This window comes from Corvus kubaryi, unplaced genomic scaffold (assembly GCF_017639235.1).
Source record: "Corvus kubaryi isolate FWS band 111438036 unplaced genomic scaffold, C.kubaryi_AGA036_p1.0 76, whole genome shotgun sequence".
NCBI classification, from domain to species: domain Eukaryota; kingdom Metazoa; phylum Chordata; class Aves; order Passeriformes; family Corvidae; genus Corvus; species Corvus kubaryi.
The window spans coordinates 2,881,833-2,897,043 of record NW_024582063.1 but is presented as its reverse complement, the minus strand read 5'-3'; the positions used below and the strand labels follow the sequence as shown (position 1 = coordinate 2,897,043).

General features: G+C 38.0%; 1 protein-coding gene across 1 annotated transcript in view; it reads right to left on the bottom strand.

Annotated features, from left to right (window-relative positions):
• Positions 1–349: 349 nt before the first annotated feature.
• PPP1R21 (protein phosphatase 1 regulatory subunit 21) overlaps positions 350–15,211 on the bottom strand; it is a 31,815-nt gene continuing 16,953 nt past the window's right edge. Inside the window, exons 12-22 of the mRNA XM_042051618.1 lie at positions 14,313–14,449; positions 13,582–13,674; positions 12,110–12,237; positions 11,587–11,739; positions 10,718–10,810; positions 9,337–9,570; positions 7,924–7,959; positions 6,614–6,730; positions 5,606–5,704; positions 3,417–3,545; positions 350–1,610 (exon numbers count right to left, since the gene is read on the bottom strand). Of these exons, the coding sequence (XP_041907552.1) occupies positions 1,581–1,610; positions 3,417–3,545; positions 5,606–5,704; positions 6,614–6,730; positions 7,924–7,959; positions 9,337–9,570; positions 10,718–10,810; positions 11,587–11,739; positions 12,110–12,237; positions 13,582–13,674; positions 14,313–14,449 (1,249 nt within the window). The 3' untranslated portion in view covers positions 350–1,580. The remainder of the gene's footprint in view (positions 1,611–3,416; positions 3,546–5,605; positions 5,705–6,613; positions 6,731–7,923; positions 7,960–9,336; positions 9,571–10,717; positions 10,811–11,586; positions 11,740–12,109; positions 12,238–13,581; positions 13,675–14,312; positions 14,450–15,211) is intronic.

Genomic DNA, 15,211 nt, shown 5'->3' with positions numbered 1-15,211 from the left:
CAAAAGAACTGGATGAAAGCAATTAGCTTCCAGCCCTCAATGAAACAGTTGAAGCTGTACCTGCTTCCATAAAATGGTTGGAGAGGAAGCCAACACTTCCCAATCCTCATTAGCACCAGCACAGAGTTCTTAATTCAACATCAGTAAGAAACCCTGCAGGCTCCCATCTCCTCTCCCTTTCACAACCACTTCTATTTTGCATTTCTGAAAGGAAGAACTATCAGAACAAAGAGAAGCACTGAGATTACCTAGACTGGTGTAACTACTCCACCAGCAACAGCTGGAACACCACACCACAATGTCACACTCTGCAGCCTGGGCATAGCCAGAAGTAAGGAAAAAGTCCAACTGGTTTCATGTAGTTGATTTTATTATTACATACTGATAATACATATCAACACATCTGATATCAGAGTAAACCCTTATGGGACAAATAAGTGCCATAATGGAAATTATGGAACAGAAGGTTGGTGTGGAAAGTGTGCAGCAGCACAGCATCTCATAAAAAAAAAAACCAAAACAAACCAAACCAAAAAAAATACAACCAAAAAACCAACCAAACAAAAACCCAACCCAAAACCAACAAATCCCACCCCCCAACAACAAATCAATGCTGCAAAAAAATCTTAGGAGAGGCCTAAAGTTCACACACTTCTGAAAACACAGGAAAAGCCATGTGCAAATCCCCCAGTGAATCCATCACAACTCAATTCCATGAAGACCTTTTGCAAATTCAGTGTTTAAATCTTCTACATATTTCATATTCTTCTTTACTGTAAGAGAGCACAGTAAGCTGATCTATTCTACACACATTGCTTCACTCTTTTGGGGCAAATGACAGTCACAGTTTCCTCTAGCCTTAAACAGCTATTTCAAACAATATATATATACATACACATGTAAACAAAAAGTTACAGAAACGGCATACAGCAATTTCATAGAAGTATCCCAATTCAGCTATTTGTGCTCTTTACCTTGGAATCCAAAGTACCAAATACAAGCAGGAAAAGTTTTCCACTGTTGTAGTCTAATGATTCCATTTACTTGGTGAATTTGAAAAATCATTTCAAGCCACAATTTCAATTCATTCTAGAGGGCTGAGAACAGGAATAATACATTTACAGTAACTGCACAGCTTGCATGGTCAAAAAAAGTCTCCAGACTTGTTTCTGAACTGTTATTAACAAGTAATGGAATGTACATGTGCTGACAATTAAATGTATAACTCAAAGATAGACACCTACTGCACCAAATTTGTTAATGCAGAAACATATTTGAAAATATACAAAATCTGAAGTCATTACATGAAATCAAAACCTGGTTTTAAAAAGTGCACAGTAAAAACTGAAGGTAATTACTATATAAATGATCCAGAGTGTGTATTTCCTGGTTTAGAGCCAACATTAAGTTCTGTTTTATCTGTTACAAGTTCTAAATATTTTAAAGCCATTTACAGCACCAATTCAGTTTTTACTAGACCCAATACCAGCCTCTGCTTCCTGGAACAAACAGGAACTGGATAATGAATGGTCACTCTCTGCATCCTGTGCAGCAGCAGCTTCCAAGGACTCAGCTGTAAACTATCGATTCTTGTTCTTTTTAGAATTTCCCTGCAACAAGAAACAAGCAAACAGAACACTGAAATTCAGGTAAGGAAATCTAGACAGGTAACATACAAAACCTGATGTCTGGTAATTTATGCCTACAGCAAACAAAGAACAGTCAGACTGAAAAGAAACAGTCCACAGGCATTTAATATTGGCAGATTGTAACTGTTTGCTCTGAAAATGCCTCTACTTCTGTAAGCACAACAGAGGCAAGTACCAGATATTTCAAATTAGCACAACAGCTCCTTACTACAACTGAAAACTGTGAAAGACATTTGAGGTACATCCCAAGACACTCAATTGCATAAATACCACTAATATTGTAAGGGCAAGTCAAATCATTATTCACCTTCAGGTGCTATTTCAAATATCTCCTTACAGAATAATTGCCTCAAATAAAAGAAAAAAATCAATCCCCCACCCTACTGGTTTTTTTTTTCCAAAATAAATTTTATTTTAATTCAAGTTGTATGGATTATTCCTAGCTCAGAACAGAGTTTGTTCCACAGCTAACTAACTCACATTTGACCTGCAGTAATTCCACAAAGGAAATGTGGAGCTTAAAACAAAGTTTTGTGCAATAGTTACTTGCTGGCAATTCTCAGTCTTCCTATTTCCTGAAGATAACATTTGTTTTGAATCTAACCAACAACTCCCTCCAAGTGATAAGGGCTTTAACTGCATCATTTTGATTTCCAATTAATCACCACCTACATTTGGTAATACTTTAAAACCTGGGTGGCTTCTGTTTTGAGATTCTGAGGTCCTTACCCACAGAGTACCAATTAAAGTCTTAGAAGTACAGCAAGTGAAAAATTCCAGAAAACATTTTATAAAAACATGTAGTGCTATGGTCAGTATGCAGCCAACAGCTTCCTTCTGGAAACACAAGGGTTTATACACCACAAAATAATTTAAAGAATACAATGCCAAGTTAAATCACTCAGAAATCTGAAGAAAAGCAGGGGGAAGAGTTTGCTCTAAAAGATAAAAATCACCATCACAAGACCTTTAATCAGAACATGGAATTTATTTTATTATTTTTATTTTTTTAATCCTTCAGTGACACCTGCTTCCATGCATTCTGCAATTAAGGAGAATAATGCTCATTTATTTGTTTCACAGTCAGACAAGTGAAGGGCAAAGGCCTTCACAACATCTGTTCCTCCCTAGAACCATCAGAATAGGATATACCATGGTTTAATCACTGCTGAAAACAGCAGACTTCTGTATTTTTCATCATTAGGTAAGTTAAAAATCTGTTTCTGACAAGTGGGTAGACTCCTTGCTTGGAAAAGAATTCAAGTGGGCATTTCAAGCTCACAGAATAATATAACTGGCAACTTTTTCATTCATACATGAGCGACAGACAAGCTAGAATATGGAACTGAAACAGAGGAAGAGACCAGCTGCCAAGGACAGAGTCTGCTGCAACCAAAAGGAGTGCAGAAGGGACACTTCTACCCAGAATTTAATCCATAACCACTCAGCATCACCAGCTGGATTTACAAATAGCTCCATTTTCACCACATGTGAACAATAAAAAGGTGCTGATCTGCCATCACTTTGAGAATCTAATGTGAAGCAGTGACATGAAGAGCTTGCTCTTTCCCACATGTATATTTTGCAAGAATTTTTTATTCACTGAAACTTGAAGGAGCAAGCTTGGAGCTTCCTTTCCAACTGGCTCAGAGAAAGAATTACAGCTTGTGAGCTGGTTTGTCCAAGGGCAGGACTGCAGGAACACCAAATGCAACCCTCACACCTCCCGGCTGCAGCCAGCGCCCCGTGCCAGCACTGCCGACTCACCCTACTGGCCATCTTCAGCGTATCGATCTCTTCCCTTTGCTTGGTTAAGGTCTCATTCATACTGCACAGATGGTCACTCATCATGCTTAACTGATCCTCATAGCTCCTCTTTGTCGTCATCAATTCATCCTAAGGGAAAAATAAAATAACCAGAGGCCCTTGGCTCAGTATTAGTGATACCTGGCAAAGCAGCACGCTTCCACCTCCTCTTAGTAAGCTCCACTTTTGATGCTGAGTGTGTGCAATTCACCAATGCTTCATGAAAGAAGGTCAACAGCTACTTCTCTTTTACCTGAAGTCTCATGCATGGTTTGTTCTCTTTATTTTTGTGCTGTTTCCTTTAGATTTTTCCCCCACTTTTTATGGCTTACATAAAAGAGTAACAGCTAAGTTTTCCAACATCGTTTCCAGCCAGAAAACAGGTAACGTTGATAGGGTTAAAGCACGGCCTGTACAAGAACACACACGGCATCCAAAGCTGAAGGAATCACCACTCCACATGCAGTTACAGAGCTATGATCCCTCTGGGATTACAGAGGCATGGGGGGACAGTGTGCATGACTAGAACCCAGCACTGAAGGGACACATATACTTTAGGAAGGACAGAAGGGATGAAATCAACGCTTTAAGCGAAGGAGTGGCTTGAAAACAACTAAGATCTCCTAAGCAGGGGAACAACCGAGTGATATGACAGGCATCTGCTGCAAGCAGACAAAAAATCTTCCATCCACAGACTCTGATCCTCATTAGGGATTTTAACTACTCTGGTATCTCCTGGAAGGGCAGCAAGGTGGAACACAAGCAACTCAGGAGTTGTCTTGAGAGCGGCAAAGAACTTCTTAATACTAGTGATTAGTGGGACCAAGAGATGCTCTCTGCTGGGCCCTGTTACTCACAAATAAGGAAAAGCTGGTCAGGGATGTGAAAACCAATGGCAGCCTTGGCTGCAGCTACCATGAGTTAGTGGAATTCAGGATCCTGAGGGAAGCAAGATGAATAGTAGAATTATAGCAACCTTAAACTCAAGAAGAGTAGATTCTGGCTTCTTTCAAGGTCTGCTTGGAAATATCCCAGGAAAAACTGCCCTGGGAGTTCCAGGGGCCCAGGAAAGCTGACTGACCAAGGACAGAACGAGGAACGATCCAGTGCCTAAGACGTGGAGTGACTGTGGCAGAAGGCCAGCACGGCTGTACAGGAAGTATCCAATTCCACAGCTTGATCTGAACTCTCTTCTCTGACCAAAGGATGGGGACAAATTACCTTCAGAGGACCCTTCCAACCTAAACAAGTCTATTATTCACTATTATGCAGACTACTAAACATAGAAATGATGTGCCTGCTATCTTTTCCTAGGAAGTTTTAATATGCAGCTGGAAATTAACATCTCCTGCCGAGTTCAATATCAATTGTGGAATTTCTTAAAGGAACGGATCAAAAAAGGGTTTAAAAAGGACTGTTCATGGACACAACTGTTCAAAGCTTGCAACATTATATTCACTGCCTGTATGGAGCAATTTTGGTACTCACCATCACAGAGAGGTGAACAATAATAAAATGAACTAAGTGTAAAGAAAACATGAAGGTATTTATGAACTGTACAAGTTCATATATTAACAATATTACTATAGACTTTATTTTACTATTGGCTCCTTTCTCAGCTGTGTGGAGGAGACGGACAAAGGGACAGAACTCTCACAAGATGGCGTAAGAGTCAATTACTGTTAACAAGAGCTTCTTAAAGATTACCCCAAAATTATCTTTGCTTAATATTAAGGTATCTATATTTAAAAAACCAAAATCAATCTGGCCTTTTTTAAAACTTTCAGACTCAGATGCAAGAAAGGATTAAGAATTCCTTGTATCATCTGAAATCAGTCACACAACCACAACTTTTGACCTTTAACCCTCCCCCATTTTCATGAAAATCCTTGACATCAAATGTGCTAAAACACACATGTCTGGCCACTATAATCTTTTCCTTGGAAGCATGTTCCACTTCAACTTTATACCTGGGATTCAAAGAGTATTATTTAAGGCTCTTCTCTACATACCATTAGAGTTTTTATATGCCATAACTCAGGACCTAGTAATGGCATGGCCAGGCTAGATGGTTGTAATTTTTCTGCTCCCACTTCCCCTTACACACAATTACAAAATGCATCTATTACATTACAGAACAATTTACTTGCCTGTAACCTGGTGATGTTTTGACTGGCAAGCTTCAACTCTTCCGTGAGCGATTCCTTGGATTTCTCTGCCAGAGACAATCTTTTGGCAAGTGCTCGACACTACCAAGAACAGGATAGGGAGGGTAGAGGGAAGGAGAGTCAGTTCCAGAGTATTGCCTTGTGGCATCCTTAAGTGGTTGCTTTGGACTTTTCCATCTTTCTGTGATATTTTGACTTCAAGAAACTTAGTCAGAGCTTGTGCACACTTTTAAATGCAAAGGTAATGCAATAGTTGACATTAAATGTTTCATTCTACAGAGCTACTATATTGCCAGTCCTCTAGATATCATATTTTTCACGTAAATGCCACAAAATTTTTCATAAATAAAAAGCAATACAAACAACTCACGCCATACAAGGCTCAAATATCACAGAAAAGATGGTTCCTCCAAACTGTGCCATCTTCCATTAAAAAAATATTTAAGAGGATTTGCTCTGCTAACCTGGAGCTTTGGTGTATTCCACATCGTTTATTATACAAATCAAAACAGCCACTACTTTCAAGAAAGTTCCCTCATGACTTGAAATGAAAAGGAAACCATAGATACAATGAATCATCTTGTTCATTCTTGTAGTAGAACTTATGCCTAAGAACCAATTTTCTCTGGAGAGCTGTTTCCATCACTTCATAATACACTCAAATATTTTTGAATGACATCAGCATCACTTTAAAATTAAATCAAAGCTTCCTTGGTAACTAAAGCCAGCTGGTTCAGCTTATATGAACAAGCCTATACATGATACACATTATACTTCTTAATACAGCCAAGAAAAGGCTACCAAAAGATTTATTAAACATAAAAAGTTCTCTAACAGTATCAGTTTTTATGCACACTAGACCACAGTCAAAAAATATTCTAGAAACAGATTTTTATAAAACATTATGCTCCATATATTGGAACTCACTTTCACAGCACTTGCCTGTGGAAAGTTCAAAAAGAGATTTACAGTCATTGCTTTCATGCTCACCTCAGCATGGAAGTGCACTGATTTGCTGTCAGCAAGCTGCAGGTGAGAGGTCAGCTCTGCTATCCTTGCCATGTAGTGAGTTTTTATCAGGTCTTCACGAGACTCAACATCTGGAGCCTGGCAAAGCAAAGATTTAAGCAGACAACATTTATGTTTAGTAAACTAAATACCTGAATCACAACATTGCCTCTATACAGATTTTTCTCCTTTCCTTCTGAGGCCTGCCCACTCTTATCAAAAAGCATTAAATTCCCCAAACACAAGAGACAAATTACAGCAGGTCACACTGCAATCTGTCACTCTGATGGTGACTCTTAATGTCAGATTTCCTTACAGGACAAAGAACTGACTGCAGAGGTAAGAATTTACCTCGCTTTGACATATCAAGTGTCTGATGAAGATGAAAATCCACTGCAGAAGTCAACAGCTTTCACTTACAGGAAAACTTACTGTCTCTTCCCAACAAGGAAGAATTCCTTCACATAACTCTATTTCAGAAGCTTACAAAAGTCGTAACTATTACTAATGTTTCATGTTTCAGAAGTTCCTCTAGACATTTGAAATTAAAAAAGAAAATAAAAAATAAAAAAGCCCAACAAAACTCAGTAGTTTACAGACTAACCCTCTGGAGGCAGCTTCCACATGATTTGTCATCACCTTCAGGTTCAGCACTATGCAGAAGCCTTTAAGAACTTGTATCAGTTACTATCTAGCTCCCTACCCCTTTTTAAATCACACTTTGAGAAGAAAAGGAAGAGTAAACTGAACTACACATCAGTTCACTGTGATATCAGAAAAGGGAAAGCACTGATCTCACTCTCAGAAGTTCCTGCTGGGGCAAGTGTTACATTACAGCAGGGCTAAATAAAGAGTTAACATCTAGACTAACAGCTCATTCAAGGTTTGTTTTGGTGTGACCTCTCCTCTGTACCCCAAGCACTGCAGCCAGGGTCTTTTATTCAGCTTGAGCTCTTCCTCAAGGGTTAAAAATTCAGGCTTGGACTGCAGGTTGGGCTACTGAGGCACAGACAGAGCAGTGCTTTCCTCAAATTACAGAGAACAGACCCTGACTCCAGCTCACACTGCTGCAAAATGCTTAAATGGGTAAAATAACAGTTCACTAACAGATGAAGAAAATTAAGAAACACATGGATTTCAGAAATTTGACCATATAGTATATACAGACTACACGGTCAACTCATGGCATTATACTGGAGTATTCTTGGTAATTAGACCTCTGGAATAAGTTTAACAGAATCAGAACTGAAGTATTTAACAGATGGACTTTAATAATGTTTAAAACAGATTACCTTTTCATTATCAGTAGTTACAGTCAACATTCCAATCTAGAACAAGGAAGAAAATACACTTAATGAGAACTGCAAAAAAATAGATACCATAGCTGCATTTTGGTTTCAGTCATAGAAGGACTTTAAATTTAAACAATCTTGCAACCGTTCAAACTGAAACAAATTTAAGTACTTCCACCTGTAACATAAACAAGAGTGGTTATATGAATGCCTTGAACAGAATTAAACCTGACACCAACTCTCAAAAATTTATCTCCTGTCTTATGATGTACACAGGGAAAAGGCAATAAAAGCAACAAGATGCAGCTGGGCTTGTATGGTTATGCAACTGCTTGATCATATGAAACTAATTCAGAGCCATGTTAGCATACTGAAACATTACTTGTCATGTTTAAGAGGATGGAAAGTCAACCTGGATTTCTTGAATACCTTCCAAACGCCATCCTTTCCACTCTGACTAGTAAGCACTGACAAAACTCTACAGGAGTAGTGTATGCCAATAGCTGGTTTCATGAAAAGAATATCTTCATAGAGAATCAAAGGGGGGATTTTTCCCCTTGATCTCAACAGGACTATAGATTTATGTTTATGGGAAATACTAATATAATATGTTGACCTGTGAGTAGCATTATCCTCAAACTCCTAAGGATTCAAATAGAGGATCAAAACCTTAAGATGACAGTTTACTTCAAAACTGGGTATTTCAAAACAATCCAGTGGTTATTTTTATCCTGGAGCAGGAAAGTGGGAAGGACAAAAAAAAAAAAAAAAAAGAGAGGATTCTATTGAATGCTGAGTTGAGTAGATTTATTATTTCTTACAGATGACATTTCTGTTAATACCACTATGCCACTTCAGAAGTGGAATTCAGGGGAAAGGCCAACTCATTTTAAATATGTGCAGTAAACAGGAAAAAGCCATTTACCAACACAGAAGAGCAGGGAAAGAATGCATGCTACATTCAAAAGCAATTGGTGAACTCAAACTGACCCTAGTAAGTCTTCAAACCCATTTACAAACACTACCTACCTACTTCCATTTGCTTTAACATACCTAGAGATGAACAAAAGTATTGGAAACACAGGCCCAACCCCAAATATACACCACTTGCAAGGTTTCCTAACTACTGACAAATCTAGAGGTTAAGCACCTATTATTTCCCCCCTCAGTTACAGAAGTACAGAACTACAAAAATATCACCACAATACTAAAGACAGCGAACCAAGTCTCAAAAGCCAAGAAGTGCCAAACTCTGCAGAAAGCATTGGCAAGCAGCTTTGCAAATACAAGGACCCCAAGAGTGAATGCTTTTCAACACAGTCAAAAGGCTTTCATTTTTAGTGTTCCACTGATCAAACAGCACTGCTACTAAAGAAAGTGGAATTTTCTCTATTGAAGGGAAAAGTCACTTACCAGACTAGTGCTCTTAATAGGTTCCCTCAGACTCTTTTCTGTGGTTTCCTTCTTTTGTTCTGCTACATTTGGCAAAACAGAATGCTCCTGCATAGTGTCAGTTAAATGTCCACTAAGAGAGTTCTTCAGTTTTTGGTTTTCTTTCTCTAGCTTTATTTTAGCTAGCTGGGCCTCCAACATCCAGTGTTCCTTTTCTTGTTCAAGTTTTGCAATTTTCTCCAAACTCTGCTGGACCTTTAGGAGAGAAAGTTTACAGTCCAGGTTATTGAACCCAGGGAGAAAAAAAGCCACACACAGGAAATGTTTGAGGACAGTATTATTTTAAACCACTACATATGTGAGCTAACAAAGTGCAGCAGGTGAACTGTTTTGAGCTGTGTGCTTAGCCGTGGCTCTTTATCAAAAATGGCCATGTGATTTAACTGGTTTGAAACACGCATTACAAAGGTATAGCTCATAAAACTGGCAACATCCTATCCTAAAAAAATCAAAGCAGGGAAGAATTTCATAAGAACTTGAAAGATGTGTACCTGGCACTATCACTACCTTTTCCTATACTAGAAAGGCAAACTCACCCTTCCCAGCTGTCCCACCTCACACAGACAGAGCCACTCACTTTGTCCAGGTAAGAAAACAACTACAGAACAGAACACATCCAATCACTGCACATTTCTGCTGAAATTCAGTTCACTCCTACTAATACACTTAGAATATTGGCCACTGCAAAAAAAAAAAATCACCCAAGTATTTGCTTCTGTAACAGTTCAATAACAATGAGTCAAGCACAGGCTGAGTATACAATAAAGAAGTGTCAGTATTAGCTAGCTATTCTCATCCATATGAAGCAATGGACAAACTGTGTAGGCCTTTTAAATACCATGCTGCCCACCCTGCTTCACCTTCCAGAAGGAAAAAATATATAGGCATACTGGAAGACAAACTGTAATCTATTACTCTAACTGAAAAGAAAAATCACTGCTCTTAACCAGTGCTAGTAATTCCTGCATAGTCCAAAAGAGGACTTAAAACAGTACACAACATTAAAAATTAATGCCTTCAGTAGTCCTTATTCCTGTCTTTATTTTGCATTTAATTGAATTATTAAAGATTACCTGTCTTCTTGTATTTCCAAATGAAGATACCAATGGCATAATCCTGCCTCCTATATCTATCTGCATATACATTCTGCAGACAACTCAGTCTGATATGGGTAAGTTTTACTTTCAAAACTCTACAAGACATCTACAGTCCAATTTTAAGGTTCAGCATATTCATATATACCTACAAATGACTACAGACATAGATATGTGGAGACTTTGATACAACTTTAGCTTTACAAAATACACTACCATATATGTTAGTACAATGTACACCAGAATACCTGCTGTGCAAGACCTTCTCTGCTTTCTGTAGAACTCAGGAGAACTCTGCGATTGGCTAAAGCCTCTTCATAAGGCACTGAATCTGCACAAGGCTGCAGAAGAATCAAAAAAACCCTCTCAAAACATATTACACACTAGATGAGAACAAGCATTCTACTTTTATTTTCTTACTACTTTCCTTACTTTAGTAAAAGGAAAAAAAACCATGTTGCAAGTGCTTACCAGGCAGTAGGAAAAAATGGTTTGAGCTCACAGGAAATACTGCTCCAAAAGGTACAACTGATTAAAAAGTGCTCAGAAAACTCCAAGTGTTAATTAATGATCAAAGGCATCTTAAGGTCCTCTTTACAGACAGTGATTTAGTAACAACTGCTAAGCACACCATCACTTAATTGTCAATTTTAATGGGGACAAGAGGGAAACCTGGCAGCATTCAGTTTTTTGGTTCAGCACATTTTCTCCAGGGTACCTCCTTTTCAGCTGTCTTTTTTCCCCCTACTGCTCTCCACTGTCTTCCAGTGAATGCAAGTGTAAGAATATAATAGCATTCACTCCATATTCCTCGTGAATACGGGAGGAAATTTAAATAAGCAGCCACCCTTCTCCTTGGAGTCTTGGCACAGAAATAATTAGTGGAAATGGGTAATGGCAGAATTGGCACATACCCTTAGTTCTGAGGGCAACTATGGTCTCTAAAGTTCTCAGTAGCATTATTGCACTCAGGGTTTCATTTCCTCAGCCAAAAACTGTCATTCAGAGAATCTCTTCCATTCCAAATACTGCAAATCCTTAGTTTGTATTCTCTTTGGCATAACCAACTATCTACAGAGCTGCGCTCTCTCTGTGCAAGCATGCTGGCTGAACAAACCTTCTTCAAAGACTTCATGTAAGCAGCTGCCTTCTTCTTGTACTGCAGCATGCACTCAGCTGAGAGAGGGCTGATGAACTCTGTTCCTCCCTTAGGGCCGTAACTCAGCGAGGTGGTGAAGTGATCCAAGTTGTTGCTAAAGAACGAGGCCATCTAGACACATCACGAGAAGTGGCTTTTTGAATTAAGTTGACCAGAAAGATTCTTTGGAGCAATTACTCTTTCAAAAGACAAGTATTCAGTGAAACTGGACTTCATAACAAGACTTTGAAACAAGCTACAGGCTCTTCCATGTAACTTAGATCTCACTAACACAAAGCATCCTCTTCACAGTATCTGCTTTTATCACTCACTCAGTTGTTTTTAACTCATAGCCTGAAAACATTGTAAGAATCAACCTGACACTATAGATCATTAATATCAGAGGCACACAGAGATTTTCTGAATCATTCAGCTATGCTTTTTTTTTTTCTTAAAAACCTGCACAAGTTAGGGAATCATATGAAACAAAAATATCCATTACCTTGCCTGCTCCATTTGTTAAAGCAGCAACAGAGGATAAAATACAGTCATTTGTAGTTATGAGTTTCTGTGTGGCAGTTGGAACATCCTGTTCTAAAGTAGCTTTCTGACTATAGTGCTTGGAAATATCTGGAAAAGGAAAAGCACATTTATGCCAAATTAAGAATACAAAACTTTGTGAAAGTCACTCACAAAAGCATCTTAGCCTAAATATATTAATTTCAACAGCACCAAAATTTAAAAAGAATCAAGTATTTATCATGTAAGAACATTGTCAATTTGGCCTAATTTAAAAAAAAGTAATTGTTTGACAACTGAACATTTTGCACCTATTTTACAACAGAGTACTATTGCTACAGAATGGAGAAATCCCAGCTCATCACCACCACAAATTATAATCTGAAGTAATCTTAAACAGTTCAAAATTAGTTGGGATTGAGAAAGAAGAGAGAAATCAAACATTCTGGAGTACAGGAATGTGAGACATTAAGCACAGCACTTCTGTTGATAGTTAATGAATCCTACTGACAGTTTTCTTCAGTACTTTTATTTTCTGTATTTCCTTTAAAGTTGGGTTGACTTTGCATTATAGTAACCATACTAAGAGGTAGAAAGTATTTTAAACTTATGCTACAAAACTCTTGGCTTAGGGTCTCATTTTGTTTGAGGTACAATCTTTAATGTAACTTTGTTTTTTTAAACAAGGACACTGCAAAATGGGGCCATACTATTCATGCTCTTAGGAAAAAAAAATTTTGCTTAAAATTATAAAAGCTTAATTTTTAAATAGCTGACTAGTAAATATAATAAATCTCTATCGATTATTTTCTCTCCACGAACAGCTACATGGTACTGAAATTATAGGACATACAGGAACATCAGCTTTAAAATTCTAAGTTATAACCAAGTATCACTTCACTGAAAACATAACATATCCATGCTGTTCTGATAAAAGCAAGGTAAGCCATTTTCCAGAGAAAGTCAAGTTTCAAAAAGAACCCAGACTTCCTCATAAGTTTTAGTTATATATTCATGTTAAAAATACTCATTAACCTAAAGATAGGAAGGAAAAATTCCACTTTGAAGGCAGGTACTAGGTCAATGCCACATATGTAGGGGAAAATATGTACATTTCACAGCATTCCATTCTGTATGCTAGTTTCAGCAGAGCAATGAAGTTCAGAAAGTAAAGCGATACTGCTCAGGAAAATCTGGAGAGCCACAGTTAAATAATCCAGCAGCTCCGAAGAACAAAGCTAACAGAACAGAAAAATGAAAAAACCATGTATAAATGTCTAAAACAAGTAGTTAGTAGGTTTAGTTTCTTAGCTGGTAAAGGTAAAACAAACCAGATTTATCACATATGATATGATATGATATGATATGATATGATATGTTACAGAGAGAGTACACGTGTGCTGTGCTAAACAGAAAGAAGCAAAGCTGAAACAAAACAACATTCCCAACTCTCACCTTTTAAAATGTCATGGAATCCATGAAGACTTGCAGCAATGTTTGTAAACACAAAGTTGTAATTTGCCCTAAGGAGTCCTTCTGGTCTTGTACCTAAGAGTACCACGTAAGAAGGAAAAGAAAACCACAACACTAAGATTTGACCATGAATGAAAAAAGTTAGCTTTGAAAATAATTCAGTTTCCACCTACTAGAACCATTTGCATGGAGTATGAGTCATAACTCATTCATTTACTTAAATTTTCCCTTTCAATATCAAATGTACATACATTCAACTTTGCCAGAGTAGGCATGTGAAAGACTTTCAAGGTCCCTAGATTTTATTCAGATTCCATAAGAATCAATTGTTTTGGTCTCAAAAACAACACATACAGAAAGACATGTTCACAGCTGCAGGAAAGACCATCTGGGCCCTTCTAAAGGGTGAAGACTGAAATAACCTGAAGCTATACAATAACCATTTCCTACGGCTGTTTACAGGATGCATTTGGAGATAGCTTCCCCACACACATACACACAAAGGCTTTACCTCATTTTATTCAGTCATTGCCATGACAGTTCATAATAACGTTATGAAGACAAGGAGCTGGAAGTGATGATTAGTAATAAAAATGTAGCTTATTAACAACTTCATAATTAAGAGATGACAAAAGGCACACTGTCAGTCATACTAGAAAAACCCACAGAAAACCAGTCACAGGGTAACCAGCCAAGCCAGAACTGACACTCACTCGGTAAGGCCAGAAGACTGACGTAGGTGTGTAGCTTCTCAAAGACTGCAGTCAACCTTTTCATATCTCTGTGCAGCTCCATATTTCTAGCTCTTAAAGCAGCTGTGCAAAGAGAAGACTCACACTCTTCTTCCAAACTAGGAATATATGAATTATTTTTTTAAAAGCAAGCAATTGTCTTAAAAAACAAGTTCATGAGTTTTGGAGCAGGTAAGTGTTCCCTACCTCCCCAGTCCAAAGCAAAAGCAGACTAGGAATTTATTTCAGAAAGGTTAACATAGGGGAAGTTAGCAATACATGAAAATTACTGTGTGCATCTCCACACTTAGGTGTTTCTGTCACAAGCCAGGAATGACTTACTCTCACAGCAAGGAACTCATTGCAGCAATTTAAGTTTGAAGACTTTTCCCTCTACTACATAAATTCTCTTTTGCTTCCTAAGGAGCACGAGAACAGGTATAAAGGAGGCATAAATCAAGATTCTTCTTCTTCCTTAGTCCAAACCCTCTCTTAAAGCAGTTCTTTGCACCTATAACTCACCTCCCTTCGATCAACTCAGGAACAAAGATTTTCACAGCAGAAGGGATGTGCACCTGGCCAAGTTTTACTACATTGGTACATTTACTGAATGATAAATAACCCTCAGAGAAGCCCAAGGCATTACCAGTTTCAGTGCATCACACCTGAATAGTATCAATGCTATTGAATAACATTAAGAAACATGACTGAAAGATGCACATATTTTTAAAGTCTCATCTCGGGGTTGGGGGTTAAGGGGCTTTAAAATACATGTTTGTAGTCCTAATGCCTTAAAAAAGCCATGTCCAATCTCAAGGTTTAGAAAACAATGTGAAGAAACAGAAAGAAACAGAAAGAAACAGAAAGAAACAGAAAGAAAC